Source organism: Plectropomus leopardus, chromosome 13, assembly GCF_026936395.1.
Source record: "Plectropomus leopardus strain MGB_pleo_1.0 chromosome 13, ASM2693639v1, whole genome shotgun sequence".
NCBI lineage: Eukaryota > Metazoa > Chordata > Actinopteri > Perciformes > Serranidae > Plectropomus > Plectropomus leopardus.
Genome location: NC_142188.1, coordinates 27,383,499 through 27,405,489, shown reverse-complemented (window position 1 = coordinate 27,405,489; position 21,991 = coordinate 27,383,499). Strand labels below are relative to the sequence as shown.

The following is a 21,991-nucleotide window of genomic DNA, read 5'->3' as shown; positions in this document are numbered from 1 at the left end:
CCAAAGGTTTAAAAAAATCAGCCTACCAGCACTACTCAGCTGTTTAGCTCAGAAATTAACATGTTATGTCTTGTTTGTTTAATACAAACAAAAGGTGTATATATGCAAAAGCCGTACAACTGCCCAAAACATTTCCATTTAAAGAAACTCGGTTCAGTCTTAGAAACAATGTCAGTTCAAAAATGCATATGAAAATCCAAAACAAATACTGCAGAAATGTGTTGCAAATGAAAAAAATGTGCTGCAAAAAGCCAAAACAAATACATTAGCCGCAAACACTGCAAATACAGAAATAATGCAAAGTGAAGACCTCTCAAACCTCAGTGTCAGCATGCCCAATAAAATATTTGCAGACACACGTTGATTTTAGATTTTTGGAAGTGGATCATTCTTGAAGGGCACTATCGGAATATGTATGCTGTTTATTCATTGCACTGGGAGTGCAGTGCGTACTCTGGGCACAGAGGAAGCAGCAGAACGTCAGGCGTAGTGAAAGTCAAACTTAGCTCTTGTGCTGGGTCTTACAGTCTGTTTCCATTCCGTTTCCATATTCAGTCTGATCAGCTCTGACCAGATCTGCAGATCAGTTACACTACCGTTCAAAAGTTTAGGGTCACCCAGACAATTTTGTGTTTTCCATGAAAAGTCACACTTTTATTTACCACCATGAGTTGTAAAATGAATAGAAAATATCGTCAAGACATTGACAAGGTTAGAAATAATGATTTGTATTTGAAATAATAATTTTTTCCTTCAAACTTTGCTTTCGTCAAAGAATCCTCCATTTGCAGCAATTACAGCATTGCAGACCTTTGGCATTCTAGCTGTTAATTTGTTGAGGTAATCTGGAGAAATTTCACCCCACGCTTCTAGAAGCGCCTCCCACAAGTTGGATTGGCTGGATGGGCACTTCTTGCGTACGGTACGGTCAAGCTGCTCCCACAACAGCTCAATGGGGTTTAGATCAGGTGACTGTGCTGGCCACTCCATTACAGATAGAACACCAGCTGCCTGCTTCTTCTCTAAATAGTTCTTGCACAATTTGGAGGTGTGCTTTGGGTCATTGTCCTGTTGTAGGATGAAATTGGCTCCAATCAAGCACTGTCCACAGGGTATGGCATGGCGTTGCATAATGGAGTGATAGCCTTCCTTATTCAAAATCCCTTTTACCCTGAACAAATCTCCCACCTTACCAGCACCAAAGCAACCCCAGACCATCATGTTACCCCCACCATGCTTGACAGATGGCGTCAGGCACTCTTCCAGCATCTTTTCAGTTGTTCTGCGTCTCACAAATGTTCTTCTGTGTGATCCAAACACCTCAAACTTCGATTCGTCCGTCCATAACACTTTTTTCCAATCTTCCTCTGTCCAATGTCTGTGTTCTTTTGCCCATATTAATCTTTTTCTTTTATTGGCCAGTCTCAGATATGGCTTTTTCCTTGCCACTCTGCCCTGAAGGCCAGCATCCCGGAGTCGCCTCTTTACTGTAGATGTTGACACTGGCGTTTTGCGGGTACTATTTAATGAAGCTGCCAGTTGAGGACCTGTGAGGCGTCTATTTCTCAAACTAGAGACTCTAATGTACTTATCTTCTTGCTCAGTTGTGCAGCGGGGCCTCCCACTTCTCTTTCTACTCTGGTTAGAGCCTGTTTGTGCTGTTCTCTGAAGGGAGTAGTACACACCATTGTAGGAAATCTTCAGTTTCTTGGCAATTTCTCGCATGGAATAGCCTTCATTTCTAAGAACAAGAATAGACTGTCGAGTTTCACATGAAAGTTCTCTTTTTCTGGCCATTTTGAGCATTTAATTGACCCCACAAATGCGATGCTCCAGATACTCAACCTGCTCAAAGGAAGGTCAGTTTTATAGCTTCTCTAACCAGCTAAACTGTTTTCAGCTGTGCTAACATGATTGCACAAGGGTTTTCTAATCATCTATTAGCCTTCTGACACAATGCGCAAACACATTGTACCATTAGAACACTGGAATGATAGTTGCTGGAAATGGGCCTCTATACACCTATATAGATATTGCACCAAAAACCAGACATTTGCAGCTAGAATAGTCATTTACCACATTAGCAATGTATAGAGTGTATTTCTGATTAGTTTAATGTTATCTTCATTGAAAAAAACAGTGCTTTTCTTTCAAAAATAAGGAAATTTCTTAGTGACCCCAAACTTTTGAACGGTAGTGTATCTACCCCGCAACTCAAACTCTGCGACTGCCTGCCTGTGCTGCGTTCATTGACCCGCAAAAACTTTTGAATTTTAAAAAGGGGACACAGAATAATAAAAAAAAGGGACACACACACACACACATAAAACAAACAAAAAAAAAAAACAAAAAAGCATTTTGTTGATACTTTGTTTTCTGCTTTTTTTGTTTTTTCATTTTCAGCATGTTTCTGATATTCGTTTTTTTATTTTCACATGTTTTAAAATTGACATCCTCTCTCTGTTTGGCTGTTGTAGTAAGGTGACTTTTGTCAGCCATCATACATAAAAACGATAAAAGGACAACTTTTATAAATATATTTTTGCACTTTTCATTCGTATCAAACTTACAATTAAAAAATTTTGAGCGTTGGAAGTGCTGGTAGGCTTATTTTCTTTTTACTTGTGGACGTAGCCAGGCTGACCTAGCTGTTTTCCCCTTTTATGCAGGGCTAAGAAGCGCCTGGTAGCATCTTCATATTTACCATAGAGGCATCAAAAAGGTATCGATCTCCTGTTGGTAAGAAAGGCAATAAGCATATTCCCCAAAATGTCTAACTATTCATTGATTAATTAATTGAAAAAAGAAAAACAATAACAACTGGTAAAGCAAATATTCACAAGCTGCAGCTCAGCTTTGGGCCTTAAATTCGATGGTTGATGGAGTTTATTTTTCTAAAAGCTGCTGATTCACCAACCTTCTATAAGTTGCACTTACGCACAAAAACAAAATGCACATCGTAGCTGGTGCATGAGTAAGATCATGTGAGTCAGGCCTGCTAAGGCAATGTGTGTGTGTGTGTGAGTGTGTGTGTTTGTGTGTGTGTGCGCGCGCAGAGAGAGAGACTATGTGGGTGGGGTGGGATCCACACACAACCTCCACGATGACTCAAGGGACTTATTAACACTTTTGAGTATCTCAAATGGTTAGTGACACCATGGAGGTTGTGTGTGTGTGTGTGTGTGTGTGTGTGTGTGGGGAGTGGCTGCATGCTGTAGTCACAGTATCATGTCTGCTGAGGCAACGATGAGCGAAAGAGTGTGTGAGGTGAGACTGCTTTACATGGAATGCCACAGTTGATTTACATGTCAGAACTAATTTGGATGTGTGTATCCTGAGAGTGTGTGACGATATTGCTGGCAGCAGCACTGGTGGCTGTTGTCAAACTGGTGGTGTTTTTCCTGGCCAAGGGGGGAATCTCTGGTGTGTGTGTGTGTTTGTGTGGGGGTGCCTGGCTCTCCACACGTGAGCTCAGCTGACCCAGTTCAGGATGCAGACCAGTGTGTGTGTTTTGCTACAGAAAGGGCCCGTTTGTTCAGACGTCCCCGCGGCCCCTCACCCAGGAGTAAAGAGCTTTTTCAAAGTTTGAGAGGATCGCAAGAATAAAGTGTCTCACTCACAGACAGCAGACACACACACACACACACCCTTTGAAGCTGACTCTTATCCAAACAAGCACGTAGAAAAAAAACTAGTTGAATCGAGATGGCCTCGCTGTCTTGTCACAGAGAGACAGGGGTGTGGGTGGGGTCACCTCACACTCTCACCCCACAGATTCATATTTACATCACACCAAAAGCGCTTCTCCTTCTTTAGAAAAACACAAACGGACTCATAAAACACTCAAGGAAAAACAACTATTCCAGGCACAATGAGAAGTATGCGAGAAATGTCTGTGATGGGATGGACGTGGGAGGGACCCGTTCAGTTGGGAATGTAAAACTGGGCCTACTGGTTAATTAGTTTTGTCTGGTGGCTCTCAGCTGGTGGGTAGTACCCTCAAAGTGGGATACCACACTCACTTAGGAAGCAAATTAGCATCAAAAAACATGTTTTCTCCTCTCATTGTCTAGTCTTGTAGAAGTAGGTTTCAATCACTGACCTGGATTATCTTGAGTAATCGGCTTTTGATTTTTGGAAAGACACATTTCTGTTGAGTTTTTCAAATGTATTTTTTTTGGTGCTTTCAACACCACAAGCAGAGTGCCATCTAGTTCCATTATACTGTAGAGGAGGCAGACACCTCTACGGCCGCTATCTCCAACACTAAAGCCAAAACAATCGAGACTGGTTAAGGCACTAGGCAAGAGAAAAAATATTTTTAATTGTGGGGCAAACTGTCTTTTAGGTTAACACTGAATTACAAATGAGACCTTAAAGTCTAAAGCAGGATTTTTTTCTCAAATTAAAATGTCCATCTTTTGTCAGTTATTTCTATTGTATAGATGTTTTCTCAATTTGCTTTTCAGAAATGTTGATCAAGTTTGTTAGGTTGCGCCTGTTCGTTAACAATGCAGATGCTGACTCTTCACTTCTGTAAATAACATGTTTGTGCACATGTTACCTGTGCACTGTTTCCCAAATGCATCTTAGCCCGTAGACTTTTAGGAAACAAAGCCCTGGTCAGTCCATGACATTTTTACTGCATACTGACAACTTCACAACGAACGCACTAGATGGCTGGTCATCTTTTCTGCAGTGTGAGAGTACACTAGCCTAAAACTAACATCTTAACCTGGCCTGACATCCAGAATCACCACCCACATTACTGATTTGTTTAGTGATTCAGACAGGTCTGGCAGGGGGACATGGGGGAAGCTCTTGCAATTGACTGTTTAGGGCAAAACTAAACAAAACAAAACAAAACAAAACATCTCTACTTCCCAAAAGGAATTCAGCCACCATGAACACAGTATCAGGCTAAATGAATCATATGAAATTATTAATGGCTTAGCAGGTTTACCTGAACCTGGACCATGACTTTACAAACTGACCAACCCAATCGCTACTGCCAATGGAGATCCAAAGTAACATTTTTGACACAATTCTTTAATTACTGACATTTAAATTGTCAACACATTTACTTCACTGACTCTTACTTTCAAAAAATGACACACATGGATATAGACGTATACAGTTAGAGAGAGAAATAAAGGACTTTGTAGACAAATTACTTCTGAAAATGACTGACCCCAACCTGACCCTGAAGCCATACACAACAAAATGACCAGGACCTGTTATGGTAGGGTTGTAAAACTCTTCCCAAGAACAGTGTTTGTGACAATTTCCGATCAGAATGACCTCCTCAGTTCAAAGAAGCTCCAGCTGCTCTGCTTTTCGCAGTAGATTACACAGCAGACTGAGCTCTCAGACAGTGAGTAGGTACGCCAGCAGGGTGGAACTGCTCTGTGGTTGGCACTGCAGCTTACTGCAGCCCCACGCTGTCTACATGATGGCGAGAGGGGTAAACAAGCAAAGAGACATGCAGGAATGCACACCCACATCTATGCGGCACCCTCCCGTATCTCCTCTGTCTTTGCTGTGCTTTGATAATCAATCACAAGGGACGCCCTGCAGGACGTTACGACACCTTTCCAGTGAAGTTAGGTTGGGCCGGGATGACCACTTTGCTGTAACAATGCTCTCTCAGCAAGGGATTGGGAAAACAGACTCCACGCATGAGAAAGCGACATGCTCTGCTCATTATATACCCCTCCCACCAATCTTTCCATTGTTAAGGTGGGAGGATGGGGGGAGCGTAAAAACCCTACACCCAACCTGACAGGGCCCCATCTGGGAGACTGGACCCAAAGTTTTTACAATAGACACGTGACTTGCGCTACGAAAATATTGGCTTAGAAGACCTGATGTACATTGGATAGCCTTAAAAGGGTGTGAAGCGAGATCTCTTAACAAGGTTTTCATGATTTCATTATCTGTACTCCCAAGAGATGAAACTGTTTATTCATTTAAGTATTAATATTAGTATTTAGTACGAAGTTCACCATGAAAAACTGCGCCTGTGTATCAGTGTTGCTTAGAAACACTGATTTGATCTTCAGGCTGTGACTCAGTCATGTCTACGCCCACAATCAAACACAAAATAAAAGTCCACGTAGGGTTTCTAAATTCTGCTTTGTACCACGGATAATACAAATACACTCTATCACTCAACATTTATGCTCACATATGACATTATCTCTCGATCCACTGGCTCCAGCGAGCAGAGAGCCAACACATTAAGAAGAGAAAAGGGCAAAAGAAGAAGCAGTTTGCAAATAAGACCGCCTGAGTGCACATTGCTGCACTCTGGGCCACCACACACACACACACACACACACACACACACACACAAACACACACAGAGAAACAAAAATTATGTGAGATTTTGCAGGTAAGGCTCATAATGTTAATTATTCAATTTCAAACACAACATGGTGATCCGTACTGGATTGGTTAAGAGATTGGCAAATAGAGCAAAAGAAAAAACCCAGAGATGATATATGCCCATGAAGCAAAAGAAAACAAAAAACAATCCAAATAGTGTAAGCATGGACGTATGAATATTCCTAACCTGCAAAATGATTCCTCCATATAATATCAGCGATAGTCATTGGTGGGCCACCGGCAGGGTGTGGTTTACCTTTGTCATGGTCAGTCCTTATCATATCCATTAAGGAATTCTCCAAAGAGTGCAAGCTAAAAGCATCAAAGGGCCGATTCCGGTCCTGCAACACAGCAAAACAGGAAGAGGGTTAGTCTTAAGTAGCATTAATATTAAAGGGAGAGTTCACCCCAAAATAATACATGTTTTTTTTTTTGTCTTGCCTGTGGTTCTGTTTTACAATCTAGATTGTTTTTGGTGTGTGCTGCCGAATGTTGGAGATTTTCATCATTGAGATGTCTGCCTTCTCTACAATATAATGGAACTAGATGGCACTCGGTTTGAAGTGCTCAAAGCACCAAAACATAAATTTGTATAACACGATAGCAATGTGTCTTTCTAGAATGATGACCTTATTACTCATGTAGGAACTATTTTCTTTCTACTAAACTACACCTGCCAACTGTATCACTGCACAGAAGGAAACATCTATTGTTAGCTCTCCTAGCACCACTGAGCTAGCTAACATTACAGCTCAGTCAAGGAGGACACCATTAATGTTTATTTATCGCGTTATCACGGACCCCAAACCTCTTGTCCATGAGTAGATGCACTCTTCCTTCTGCATGGTGATACTTGGTGGGTGAAGTTCAGTGGAGAGAAAATAATCTGGAACGAGACATTACTGTTGAGTTTTTGAAATGTGTGTTTTGGGCGTTTTGAGCGTTTTGAGCACTACAAACCGAGTGCCATCTAGTTCAGTTATAATGGACAACACTCGGTGACTCACACCAAAACAGTCTAGATTGATAACTGGCACTAAAGGTAAGAGGTAAAATATGTGTTTTTGATTTTGGGGGTGAACTGTCCCTTTAATTGTGTATATGACACATTCTCTGATATCACAGCTTAAACACAATGAATACAAATGCTCTTGTATGTTGTCATGTGGTAATAATGTACAGTACAGAGTAAAAGATTAGTACAACGCTGAATATAATTTCTGCGTAAAGGGCATGATCTTTAAATACCAGCACACTTGAACTTGCACATTTAGCCTCACTGTTGAAATTGTGGTTGGTTGCTTACCTTGCTCAAGGGCAGATCATTTGGCAACAACTTGCCTGTATCAACAGCTCCCATTTTAGATTTTAAAATAAAGCAAGACAGGGTGGGTTGCATTCTTCACTAATCTAGACTAATATAAATTAAGGATCTAAGACTAGATGTTACAGGAAAATAGAGCGTATGTGTCAGCCCTGGGGGTGATGGTGAATACAGCAGATATTGTAAGGGAGATATGAATCTTAGTCGGAGGCTTTTCATGTCAGAAAGCTACAATGAAAGCACATAGAAGATTCTGCCCTGAGGAGCTCCATCTGTCAGGATTTAGTGTAGGATTTCTTAACAGAAGGGCATATTAAAATCTGAAATGATTACTCCCCTGGCTTTCTCATAACTGATGAAGTACTCCTCACTTTGCTCATTAACCCTCTGGAGGTTTGGTCCAAGGTATCAATCATTTTGACATTGTATAGTCGCTACCATAATTGTATGGTAGCGACTATAGAGACTGTAGAGGATCGGACCAGAACTTAAATGATTTGTCAGTTGTCAGACAAGACGATCAAAAGAAACGTGATCAGCATTTTGATAATCGCTTAACTGAGTACAATTCTGTTTTAAAATGTGAATATTTGCTCGTGCTTAATCAATAAAATACTTGACAGATTAATCGAGAAAACTTTCACTAATAGATCATATCCTTTTCAGGTTTGCCATGTGTTTCACAGGTTTAATATCAGAGTTCTAGAGACAGGCTTAGCCATTGTTTTTTTTATGGGGGGGGGGGGTAATGGTGCAAATATGATACCTAAAGGGGCTTTGACATCTCATCTCATTGTGTGAATATCTTGTAAAAGCACTTACAGTCAATCCTACAGTGTCGTCACAATATCGAGGTATTTGGTCAAAAATATTGTGATATTTGATTCTCTCCATATCACCCAGCCCTTTAGCAGCTGCTGTTAAAACACTTTGCTTTTTGGGGGCTTGCTCAGGCAGCTTGGCGGTTGGTGGGGCAGTTGGCAGGGTGGTTGGCGCAGTGGTGTGTGGGCATCTGAAGTTGAAGTACTGATATCAAAATGATACTTTCTCCGGTAGCAAAAATAAAATATAAATAAACAGATCTAAATACATTCTTCTGTCCTTAGTGTGAAAGAAAAAATCAGCCATACAAGAGCTTAAATTTGTTAAAAATAAATGAATAAATAAAGGCAAAATCCTGATTTAAAATTGTGAAATATTTGATCAAAAAATAAATATAAAGTAAAGATGTTATAAAAGCATGTTAACACCTCAGGGTTAAACCGCTCACTGTGACATGTTTAGACCCCGTCTGTGAGTGGATGAATTCATGAGAATGTCATGTGTGCCAAAGGTAAAGCCTGAGAGCGCGTCTAACCGGAGCTGGAGGCTACAGTCTTGGCAGCTGTGTCCTGTGTCCGCTGCCCAAGCCGGGGCCACATTGTTTGCACGCCACAGCTATTGTTGCCCATTCGGCTGAGCATTCAAAAGCGTTATTCCCTCCACTCTGGACCCGACAGCGCCACGCAGATAAAAATCTGCCCACTTGGTACAAACGGTAAACACTTAAAACGCTGAGCTTTGAGTTTTCCTCCCCTCCCCTCCTCTCCGACACATGTGGATGAGCTCTGCGATGGGTGGGGGTTGGAGGGCTCGGTGTAGTCAAACGACCTAAAGAGATCCAAAAGTCCCAAACAGACAGTGTTTAAACATCACATAAGAATCCTATTAGTTAGGAGTGCAGGTTCACAATGACCTATCTCGACTACGCTGCAGCTTATCTTTCCTCACGGCACATAAACAAGATATAGGAGTGTTTATGAGCAAGATCTTGATAAGGAACAGACAAAGCATTTAAAATATGGCTGAGTACCTGTTTTTAATGAGTAAAGTCTGTTCGGGGAGGTTAAGGACTGCCAGATTCAGAGGCAGTTGGTGGATTTATCGTCTATTGTTTGTTTTCCCTTCATGAAATGTGAAAAGTGTGGGCAGCAGTTAATTATTTTTATGCTAAACATTAATGTGCTCTACAATCAGTCAGTAAATAACAGGCCCAAAGGACAACCAAACCACTCTGGGTGGAGGCCCAAAGAGTCATGACAAATACATCTGATGTTTGGCTTACATATGACTCCGTGGTTTTACCCACAAACTTGTCCAAGCTCCTGTTCTTTCACATGAGCATCACACAGCGTTTGACTGTGAGACTCAACCTGTCAGTCTGCCGTCTAACTTGAGACATCTCGATCTGATACGATGTGATTACGATCACCGAGGACCACACAGTCCTCGCCACTAACATCACTTCGAATCACGGTATCTCCCGAGAAGCTCATGTGACTTTGCGTCTTAAGCCTCACACTGACATGTTAAGTTGAATTCCGCACATTCCTCTGCCTTTAAGCGGCTGCCAGCAGCAGGCGAGTATGAGCACATGTCGGAGCACACGGGACTCAACGTATCGCCCCGTGTTTTATCTGGGGCATCTGAAGAATACTGAGATCTACAGAATGACAACGCCTATCACCAGCCGTCCACATGACAGTGCAGGACTAGTGCGTGTCTGTGTACGCTGCAGGTTTCTCTGCTCCGCAGTTTGTCTGAGTTTCACTTCAGTAAACATGTGGCACCCTGACCTTGCATCCTGGTGATAAGTCTTCTGCAATTATGGGTGTAATTGCTAAACAGCTAAGTGTGAGCTACAGGCAGGATTGCATCACTGAGGTACACAGAGGGCCTTTTAAAATGCTGTCATGGTCGAACTGCTTTTTATCCAATGGAAGAAAATACTTGCAGATACAAAGGGTGATTACAAGCACTGAAACTACTGGTATTAACTTTTATTTTATATGATCTTATAAGAGAATTCAAAGTAACACATAAATGGTGCATTTACTTGGCAAAAAAATACAGCCAGTGCAGTAAATAGTTGACTTTTGCTTAAAAACTTAACGTCAACTTTTGCTTGTTTTAAAGAAATTATAGATTATCGGAATGATTGCAGATTAATTTACTGTCAAACTATTCTTAATTTCAGCTCTAATTAGTAAATATTTATGGCCCTTTTACACTGCGACTATGCTGCCTCACATTCTGTATAAAAGGTACAGTTGCAGAATAAGGGTACAGAGTTGTCTCGCCTTTGAGCCGGCAACACAGGTAGCAACAGCACCAAACTTTATGTAAAGGGGACAGCCAGCAGGATGGGACCATAGGCATTGCGCATGTGATGTCTCATGATATTTTGTCGGCCTATTATGCGTGTGACCCACCACGAGACATTTAAAAAGCAGCTATTTGCAGTTAACGGCTAACTCAAAAAAAGAAGCTCAGCCACAGTAAATATCTGCAATTGGAAAAAAAAGATTAGGGGGCGAGATCAGCTGCCATAAAACAGAGACGGTAAATAGCTGTTATTGCCATGTGATGTTATTGTTATTGTTTATAAAGCGCTGCCAATGATATGATATAATATATGTTACACTAGACATGGTTGCTCTTGTGTTAAACTCCATGTCCATCATGCCTCTTTTGCTTCAGCGATGCCGGCATACTGTCTAAATTCACACATGCCGATGTCACCATTGTTTGGTTCTGTGTAAAAAGCAAAGGAGGCATAAGGATGGGACTTTGTAGCAGCCAAATGATGCAGTCTCTGTGTGAAAAGTGATTGTGAGTGCAGGGGTGTACCATATGGAGAGGAAAATGAGGTTAATGTTCGGGGTCTCCAAAAAAGAATTTGGAAAAGGGGCCTCGGATAAACCCTCATATTAGCAAAGTTTGGATACCATTAGGTGGGACAGTCGGCTAGCTGCCTAGCTGGCCCCTTTCCTAATGCACAAAATCCCCACCAACACCCGATAATAATTGCTTTTGTATTTATTGAGAAAGGTTACATTTGTCATGCACTCCTGGGACAAATGACTCTGCAGTAGTCCTGTGTATTCATCAGTTCCAGCTCTGATCAGCTTCAGTCAGCAGTGATGGAGATATGACACCCAGGATGACGCGCTAATTTTAGCCCCTTTCCTGGTGTGGTGCAGTGTCAGGCTGTCAAAAAATACTGTCAGTCTCCGTCCAAGTAGCACTCAAAAACTTTTAAAATCCAGTCAGCACCAAGTCTGAGACAGAGACTGAATAAATAATTTCACTGGCCTTCATGCTGCTTTCTACTGCTTACTAACCTGTTTTCCGGCCTGTCCATGACACACCAGAATCACCTATTTTCAAATGATTTTTCACATTTTAAAAACCTGCATATATGGGCTAATTTTGGTAGAAATGAGATATAACTGTTAAATAAGCCAGCCAAAAACTAAGTCACCAGCTCACTTAAAAAGGAGTGCCGGCCAAAATGTTTACCTGTTACTGCAGGGAGGTGTAACTTTCAGCACAATAAAACGAGCATTTCCTGGTCACCAGAAATGAAAGAAAAACAAGACAAGGAGAAAAAAATATGACACTGGGGTTGTTGGGGGGCCTCAGTAGGCTTCTTTGCCCAGCCCCACCAGAACCTATGACCACCACTGTTTGGGTAAAGCACTGTAGTATGTCACTGTAACCCTGTTTCACCTGCAGCACTTGACCACACAAGTGTAGACGACTGTACTTCTCTACTATTTGCCTGATTTTCACTTCAGTAAACAGACAACTCTACAAAGCATGACATGTGGCCCCCTGACCTTGTCTCCTGGTGATAACTGGAGCTGTGAGCTGGCCAAATCCAGAGAAAACAGATCGAGGCACTCGGCGGAGGAAACCGTGTAATAAAGCCGGGGGAGGACTGACTGACACACACAATCATTATCTCCTCAAAAGGCTATACGTTTCAAGCCGGTTGGAATTTCAGTTGGAGTTTCGTCTGCACATGTAGTCCTCTCTGAGGTAACAGGTTAACATTTTGGCCAGTGCTCCGTTCTCCCGGGTCTTTGCTTTGATCGGGTGAACAAGTACTCCTTTTTAAGTGAGCCGGTGACTTAACAGGGGAGTTTTCAGCTGGCTTATTTTTCATGTTGGCTTGTTTGTCTGGCAGCGTAACTAAACATAGGGAAAACACATGGCTAGCCATGTGAAAAAGCCATACAATATTTGGACTGTTCGTGCTAGTGTGCTCTAGAATCAGACATAATTTAGCAGGATGACCGACTGAGATAAATTCAAACCGTAATGACAATGTCTCTCTAGTGTCTTCTGTAGTGCTGTGGACATAGATGAGTCCTGTGGAGACTGATGAATGGACCAAAAGACAGGAAGTAGCATTGTATATCATCCTCTCACATACCAGTTTGGTGATAAAAACAGAAATGCAGGGGAAGACTGGGATTGGACAGGTACAGTAATAGAAAGGTTCCCAGTTATTATTAATGTGCACATTAATTTGACCTGCTGAACATAACTTATTCTGTATTTAAAGAATAAAAACAACATCCTTGCCTTTTCTTAACATTTATTATGCTACTGTAGCCAGTAAATGCTGGCCCCCTGCTGTGATATGACCTTCAGGTAGCCCTCCGATGAAGTCTTTTTTTTGTTTTTTTTTTGGTCTGCTGAGAGAAACACAATAACAAACTTTTTTTTCGAACTCTCTAACTAATCCGCCTTTGCTTGTTTAATGCCACTTTTGAATTTTTTGTTAAAAAAAAGAATAAGAGCTTCATATTGGCTTCTTCTTATTTTAAGTTGCTTCCTCTACTTTCAAACTTCGCCCGTTTCAGTGCAGATGGTGCCTTTACATACTGCCGGTTAAACTGATATTATTATCATAATATTGTCATTTTTATTATTTGTCTGTCATTGTTATTATCATTAGTCTATTATTATCATTATTATTATTATTATTAGTAGTAGTAGTAGTAGTAGTAGTAGTACATGTTGGTGCTTTTATTTATTTTTTAATAGAAAGCATTGTAACTCTCAATGCCCAGTCTTGCTATATTTGTCATGTCATGTTTGTATTCATTGATTTGCACAAAACCTTTATGGACTTTGATGGATTGTACTTTATTTATTGGAATAGGTGGTGGCTGGGGTGTGCCTTTGTTGTTGTTGTTTTTGTTTTGTTTCCTTTTATATGTCATTAACCTCCCAAGATCTATTTTTCCTCAAGCCTCCCTGAGTGGGGGAAAATGCATGACCCTCCTTTCACGTTAAATAAGCATATTTTACAGCTTCTGGCTCTGATAAATGGTGTGATTTTGGTGATTTAAAGAAAACATGCCCAAGTGTTTTTTTTTTTTAAATAAATAAATACAAAACACTATTGTTTAAAGTTGAATGTCTAAGACAAATCAAAAAATAGAACTCCCTCCCCAGTGCTTAAAAAATGATCTAAAGTGCCTCCCCCATTTTGCAGCACCATCTCATAAATAACTAACAGTCTCTTATTCGAGGGCATAAATTAAGAAGCGTGTGAAATGACTTCTCCTATTTACTGTGCAGCATATTCTCTCTGCAGCTTACTGTGCTGTGTTTTATAAAATACATAATTGAAAACATCCTTTCTCATCATTATGGTGAGTTGGTAATCAAGTCTGTACATACTGGTTCTGTCAGCCTGAATTGAGAAAGATACAAGCAGCACCCGAACGTGTCATGTGTCCTTTAAACCCCACAGAGTGAGCTGGCAGAGGGAATTTAACCATTTTATGCAATAATCGGTGCAGGGTGACTATTTCTAGGGACTGACTTCAGTGTGTTTGTCTTTGAATGCATAAAAATAGCAGTGATCGATGAGAATACTTCAAGGACTCACTGTGTCATTTCTCTGACCTCCAGCGCACAATCTGACAGCACACAAGCCGGATGAAAATGTTAAATGCCGCTGACAAAACCCGATGGTCATTTGTCAATTCATCTGGGCCACATTAATCACAGCTCCGGTGTACGGCACATTTAAAAGAAAGGTCTGTAATGCTGAATGATCTGAATTAAAAATAAATAATTGCCTGTGAGGTTACATTTTAATGGTTACCCATAATAACTGTGTGAAAAACACTGTATGACAAAGGCTATAAAAAATGTCGGTCAGTGGCTTAAGGTAGTTATGATGGGCCTGAATGCACGATATTATGCAGGCCCTACTGACAGATTTGGCACCTACCATTTGTCATATTGTCTCATGATCAAATAAATACTTGACACTGGACAATTTCAACATACATACTACCCAGCAATCATTATTGCATGTCTATATATATATGTATATGACAAAAATACCAAAGAAAATAAGAAAAAAATATTTATATTTATTATATTTATATTTATTTAAGTTTATGTAGAATAAGCCTATCTTTTTTTAAGCAACTGCTACAGATGTATCTAAGAAAGGAAAATTGTGGTGGAGCTTGCCTTTTTGATGACATAAGGCAAATGCCGACATTTTTTAATTAATATAAATTCTTTTTTAAACAGGTGTATTTCTGAGGATCTAAATCTCTCACAGGCGTCCCCCTCCACCCCATCAACCAAGTCATGGGCCCCCACGCAACTGCACTGCCTGCACTGTCTGTATTTACGCCTCTGTCAATAGCCCATCAATCACTATTATAATGAATCAGTGCTACTGATGAGTTCAGGGAGACCTTATCCAACTTACTTTGTTAGGCCTGTTTTTATCTCAAGCACTGATGGTGTTCTTTGAATATTTGAATAAAATGCACCAAAAACACTAATTTATGTTTGAAACCACCAGAGTAAACCTGACAATATGCTCAAGTGATCAACATTTTTAAACACAGGTTGAAACAGTAGAATAAAGGCCTAGGCCGGCTCTGATTTACCTGGAAAGGCAGTATGTTGTTGCTGTTGTCAGTCCTGAAGGCGCTGTCCTCCATCCAGGGCTTGGGTGTGAGGGGTCCAGGTCTCGGGAACTTGGGGGGTGCTATTACATTGCTGGTATAGGGCTTTTTCATAGGGGAGATGGGGTTCAGCGGTGACGGCACCCCGACGCCGACTCCGACCCCTACCCCGACGCCCACCGCTCTGCGCGGGTCCCTGCCCGCCTGCAGCCCGCTCCAGGGGTTGGAGGCTGTGCTCCATGCGGCGTTTTGGTGATTATTCCACGCGGACGACGAGGCAGAAGAAGACGAAGACGAGCCTTTGCTGTTATTCATGATGGTCTGATAAGCGTTTCTCTGGGGGAAGGGACCCTGGCTGGGGCTGACAGGGGACCTCCTCTGCTGGGGCTGCTGCTGCTGCTGCTGCTGCTGCGGGGCTGGCTGTTGATGCTGTTGGGACTGTGGAGCCAGACCGATCTGCGGGGAGAAATTCCCCCCGAACACCGGGTTGACGTGGTGGGGGAAGTTCTGGAAAAGCATCGTCCCGTTCACCGAGGGTATTCCTTGGAAAAAGCTGTCGTCCACGGTGGTTCCCGTGGACCAAGTGCTCCCAAAAGAGGAGGACGGGGAGGAAAGGGGGCCGCCGGTCTCCTGCGGCTGGTGGTGGAAGCTCAACCCGGGCAGGATCGGCGACTCCATCGGCACTTTGTCCTTGCTGCTGCCGCTGCTGCTGCTGCTGCTCAGCGCTGAAGTCGCTTGGTTGCTCCCGGTCGACGGGCTCTCCGACTCCGATGAAGAAGAAGTGGGCTCCGATGACGGGGTCGGGGTGGAGGGAGGAGGGTCTACTTGATCTTGCTGATGGTGAGGCTGGGCTTTGTTTTTGTCCATCAGTAAATCATCCTGCATGGTTTGCTGAGCTGCAACGGGGGGAAACAGAGACGATGAGTTATTATTATTGTTATAATTTAGGAGATCACGCGCCGGGCTCGCCGGGCTGTAGTATCTGATGAAGTGGGACAACTCCGACAAGGATAGGATGTTAGAGGGACCAGGCAGCTGGAAAGCGAATGCGTGATCACCCATTTAGCCGAAAAAGAAAAAGAGGAAAACACACTTCCAAAGACTATACCAGAATGATTCATAAATCCCACAAATTATACCCGGAGCGCACGGCTGCAGATATTCACCAGATTTCGCCACGTCTCGTTTTTCCTTCCACGCAGGAACTCCGGAGCTGCAATGTGAAACTGATTCAGTGTGTGTTTTTTGCCCAAGGACCTCCCCTATGTTCATTTACATACGTCAGTAAATACAGCTGTCCTTCAACTGGGCGAAAAGACAGGTCTACCTTGACACAGGATCCTTGGCACACAACAGAGCTTTTTAAAACCGACTTGAACCAAAAGGCACACTTCGCCCTTTTTTTACGCAGTAGAAAGTGACGCACCTGGACCGCTTTCACCAGATCTCCCTCGGACCGGCTAAACCTTTCTTTCATTTTACAAAAATGTGTCAGTGGTATACTATTTTAGAGCCATGTATAAGACGAAGATAATGTAATTAATAGGATAAATTGCCAAATGAGTATAGAGGCCCTTACAGGAATGGCATGATTTATTATAAGACATTTTATTATAGCGCAAAGAGGGACTCTGCCCGAGGTCCGCATTGACACAGCCTCGGGTTGGCACTAACATAATACATAATGTACTCATGTAACTTGCATTTAATAACTTAACCATGCTGAAAGCGCCCCTCGGTGCCCTTTATTCAAAGTTAGACACTGCGCCTTTCATGCATTTATCCTTAAATTTGCATTTCAGAGACAACGCCTTGCAGAAGACCAATAAAAAAGCACTTTCGAATATCATCATGACTGCAATTTTGCATTCACAAAACTACACAGCTGCCACATTATTTAACTGAGCAGGACAATCTAAAATGTAAATATGCTAGACATTTGCAACTGAGCAATAGAGCATAGTCTATTTTGTCAGCTGGAGCACATGCAAGGCATATCCAAAGGCTATGACACAGTGTCAGATCACCCATAATATTAATAAGACTCCTTTAACTGTCTGAACTGCAGAAGAGCTAACATGCAGCTCACACCGAGGCCTCTCAATAACACCAATGCAATAGTCTGCAGACTTTCTAAATAACCCCCCGTATGACATATCGGATGATTTCAGCAGTGACACAAGTTGGACTTTAGAGGTAACCGCAATAGCCTGCATTGTACACACCCCACCAGTTAATCCGTGTTTTCTCCTCCAAGAGCTGCGCTTCCAAGGTCATCAAAGCAGCATAATCAGCAGCCAGTGGCTCACCTCACCGGCCCCCCTTCACCACACAAACTGCCAAAACCCTGACCATTCAAACGCCTATTTGTCGCACCGATCGAGGCATCCGATACATTTCATGACGCTGTCTTGCCTTGAAATCCCCCCCTTTAATCCATATGTGTCCCCCCTCTCTATACAAACGACAAAACAGCATGCACACACAACGTGTTCGCCCCTCTGCCTATAACGTGAAGTTTGAATTACCTTTATCGTTCACCTTTGGGGATTCTGTAAATAAAGATATTTCTGTTTGCCTCGTCTGGGTTTAGATATGACAAACGAGCTACCCTTGTGCCGAGATAGTCAGCAGTTGCCTCAACAGCTGATTGACTGCGGCGCATGGATGATGCCGAGGGGGACATTGGGAGTTGTAGTTTATTACTCTGCAGTGGCTGATCAACAAATAGCTCAAGTTCCTTCTTGACTGCTGTGATAAAATAAACAATAATAATACAATGAATACGTTTTTCAAAAATTGACTGACCCATGGCAAATGTTCTGAAATAAGACAGCCCGTTAAAGCAACAAAAATAAAAACAAAACAAATAAATCTATTTAAAAAAAAATAAATAAAAAACGGATTTACAGTTACTCTCTCTTGTCTCTCTCTCGCGTGGTTTGTATGCTAGGCAGTCGGAAGTAGCCTACCTTTGCAGAAAAGCTTGATTTAACACAATAAAAAGTGTAACTTAAATTCTCAAGCAGATCAGAAATGGATGTATTTTGTCAACTCAGTGTCGCCAAATTATCTTACCGCCATTAAAAGTGTTCTGTAGCCATATGTGCATCTTCATGATGATTGTATCTTCAAGAAACCGTGGTCTCTCTTCTGTCGGGAGTGGACTCAGAACATAAATTTGATATTTTTGCTCATACGACGGAGGGATGCATTATGAAACTACATTTCCCATGTATGTGGAATGTGCCCTTTGCGACGCCGTCCTTGTTTTGATGACGCAATCACGCACCGCAGTGCTGTTACCTCAGAGACGGCCAGTTAATGGAGTCAAGCGGTCACGCCAATGCGATAATATTAGTGACAAACGAGACCGTAGCCGATGTAAGGAGGATTTTTACCTGAAATAGTGCACCGGTCGCAGATAGACACTATCTCGACTACCATGACCGCGAAGGAGTAGCGTTATTTTAAACAATTGGCTCGTTTGCAGTTGACGCGCCTATCAACACAAAGGCCTATGTAGCTAGTTAGCGTTGGTTTTTTAGCTAGCTAGCATACAACGCCGACCACAGCTGCAGCAAATTACCAGGCGTGCTATTTTAATGTTTTAACTGTGACACAGTTAGCGTGCTCTGCAGATAATACAGTATTGAGTATTTTCCTGCTTTTCTACGACAATGGCGGAACAGGGTGCAGTTGTCATGCAGCAGAATCTGGACAGGTGAGTAAGCTAACATGATAATAGCAGCTACGTAGCTTTACGTAAAGTCTCTACTGTTGACAGAATTGTGGGAAAGTGAGCTTCGTTGTTGTCATAATGTTCCGTCTGTCTTTGATTTGATATGTGTTTTGTCATTTTATACCGACAACTGCCTTTAAACTGTTGAATATCATCAACGTTAGCTAACGGTTAGAGTAGTTTTTGCAATGTTGAAACAGGTAGGGTACGTTACTTCTGTCATATCATTAATAACTCTCACTGCCCTAAGTGTATAAACAATCAGCATATCACTTTGACCTTATCCGACATAACACAAAATATATTCTTTAACGTTAACCTTGTCACCTGTAAATGAACTAAAGGTCATAATGTCAGCTGCCGCGTCTCCAAAACATTTGACCTGTTAACTATTGACCCCTATGTAGAGCTGCATCCGGTCCGATTTCTTAATAAGTCACGTTAATAGTTAACAATCATCATGGCATTGAATGAGTGAAGCTTTTGCTTATCTGTAGTAACATAGACACTATTTCCATGCCAAGTTTACTTTAATTTCCCAGGATACGTAATATGTAAACAAACACAAGTGCATACAATAACTAAAAGTTAAGTAAATTTTAATTGCCTTGATAAGCTTTCTGATTTGTGTGCATGAACAAAGTTTATATCGCACAAATAAGGTTTTGAAAGGAGAGTAAATAATTTTAACACATTCTGAGACCAAAGACTGTTTAAAAGTTTTATGAAAGAAGAAGTATGAGCATGTGCCATATGTCAACAGCTAGGAATATGGAGAATGGAATTCCTGCAATGTGAGTGTTTTGAGTGGATAAAGCATCGTGAAGCAACTTTGCCTAGACAGCAGGAAAGCTAAACCCTCATCATTTTATTTTGACTCTTAATCAAACATGTTTAGTTTTGTCACACTGTCTAACTGCCTGTACACACAAGTCACTGGATTCTGTTTGAAGCCCTTGGAAAGTGTTGCAGTGGCAAGTTTTACAGCTGACTCAAGAAGTTCAAACATGTCTTCTGACATTGACATGTCTGACAACCCTCAGGACAGACAGAGGCCTTGCGAGGCAGAATGCAGCACCTCAGGTTGAACAGTTTCATGGTCACTTGGAGGGGAGATCCATTGTGAGAGGTGGCGTGTTAGTTGAGCTATAAATACATACAATCCTACCCTTTCATCAGGGATGTCAAGGCACACAGTCAGCAACTCAGGCCTCATGGAGCAGTATGATGTCCTGAACCCTGCGCAAAGCTGTAGTTCGTTACTTTGGCGGTCATACCTGACATGAAATTCAGACACTGTAGCCTTAAAATTGTGTCTGAAAGGCTGGCCCTTTTAATTATTTCTGATAGAAAACAGTCAGCCTCTCTAGGCAACAAGTTTAAATCGCATTTAGCACATTATTATTCTGCCCGTGTATGGCTTCCTGGGTTGTGCTGGCTAGAGCATCAGTTTCTGCTGTGAACATTACCAAGTGTTGGTTTGTGATGCAGGTTTTTGTTCACGCTGCTCTGCAGTGAGATGGTGGTGCAGGGGCATTTCACAGTGTCATTTACGACTCTTACACATACAATGCAAAAGTCTAACAATGTCTGCATCACACTAACAGTACAGTTTTTTATATATATCTACAAAGTAGTTGTGGAAGTAGAGAAGAAAAAGGTTAGCTATCATAAAGGGCTTCAGTATGTCATGTAGATGTCATGCAGTATCACATTACACTGATCAGATGTACATGCAGCATTAGAGTTAGATATTTTTATTACATGTTTTTTGTGTTCAATGCATATCAATAGTTGGCTCTGTTTCATGTGCCTAAAGGTAGCTTGGGTTGAATTGAATTTCAAGTTTTTTTGTGTTGTAGTTTTAGCCAGTAGAGCCAAATCAGGTGGTTGTATTCATGCAATGATGAAACTGAATAAATTAAGAAGCATTGTTAGTCAGATGTGGTCAGCCTTTCTCTGTCAAATCGTCCTTGATGTAGAAACAGTGAAAGCCACCCTTTATGAGCAGGATACAGTTTACCCAGTTTAAATATCATATCAGGATAAATCATACAGGCCTGAATTGATAGAGCACATCTTAGTAAAAAGTGGGCAGTTCATTTTTGTGTCTAACCAACCAAGGCTAATTGAGTGAGCAGTTAGCATTTTTGGACACTTGAGCTAATCAGACATGTCAACAACAATGCTTACTGTCTGATATGCCACATAAAAAATAAGCTATATCATGCATACAGTGGGAACAGAAAGTTCTTACCTGCCAAGGTCAAGCTGAAGATCACTGGACAGGCTTGTGACAAACATGATTGTGCAAAGGCAAGTGTTTTTGAATATATTAAAGTCTGTGATCAAATGTAAACAAAAGGGTTACCACACAACCAAAATTCAAAACACTAAATTGAAACCACTCTCTTAAGTTTAAAGATTTTTAATTTATGAGGAAAAAACAATAATGTCTGTAAGGCTTTTCTATCACTAAGATCAAATGAAAAGCACAAAATGCTGTTTTCAGTATGTTCAGTTATCTATGTGAAAACACCCCAGATTTATGTGGTGTAAAAACTTCGCATTAGGCCTTTTTGTTTAATCAAACAAGCATTCATATTTAACCAGGCTTAGTTTTTAAACTCACAAGCTTTTGGTTTTTTTTATTACTCATCATGTGCAGTTGTGATTGATCATAATGCAGTTGTAAAACTAGATAAATGGATCTGCTAGATCAATAGAGGTCTGCCAGGATGGGAGTAGTTGCTTAAATTAATG

The 21,991-nt window shown here is 41.5% G+C and overlaps 2 protein-coding genes across 8 annotated transcripts in view; one reads left to right on the top strand and one right to left on the bottom strand.

Moving 5' to 3' along the window:
• The window catches only part of cpeb3 (cytoplasmic polyadenylation element binding protein 3), a 53,110-nt gene extending 34,759 nt beyond the window's left edge, over positions 1-18,351 (bottom strand). For 2 of the 7 annotated variants that reach the window (XM_042501577.2, XM_088086784.1), the window contains exons 1-3: positions 16,653-16,776; positions 15,469-16,382; positions 6,575-6,728 (exon numbers count right to left, since the gene is read on the bottom strand). In XM_042501577.2, the coding sequence (XP_042357511.1) occupies positions 6,575-6,728; positions 15,469-16,382; positions 16,653-16,758 (1,174 nt within the window). In that variant the 5' untranslated portion in view covers positions 16,759-16,776. Of the gene's footprint in view, positions 1-6,574; positions 6,729-15,468; positions 16,568-16,625; positions 16,777-18,014 lie in introns of those variants that run through there. The other 5 variants (XM_088086785.1, XM_088086786.1, XM_042501580.2 and 2 more) reach the window with 4 other exon arrangements.
• A 415-nt stretch (positions 18,352-18,766) lies between these two features.
• marchf5 (membrane-associated ring finger (C3HC4) 5) overlaps positions 18,767-21,991 on the top strand; it is a 33,612-nt gene continuing 30,387 nt past the window's right edge. The window contains exon 1 of the mRNA XM_042502454.2: positions 18,767-19,210. Within this exon, the coding sequence (XP_042358388.1) occupies positions 19,167-19,210 (44 nt within the window). The 5' untranslated portion in view covers positions 18,767-19,166. The remainder of the gene's footprint in view (positions 19,211-21,991) is intronic.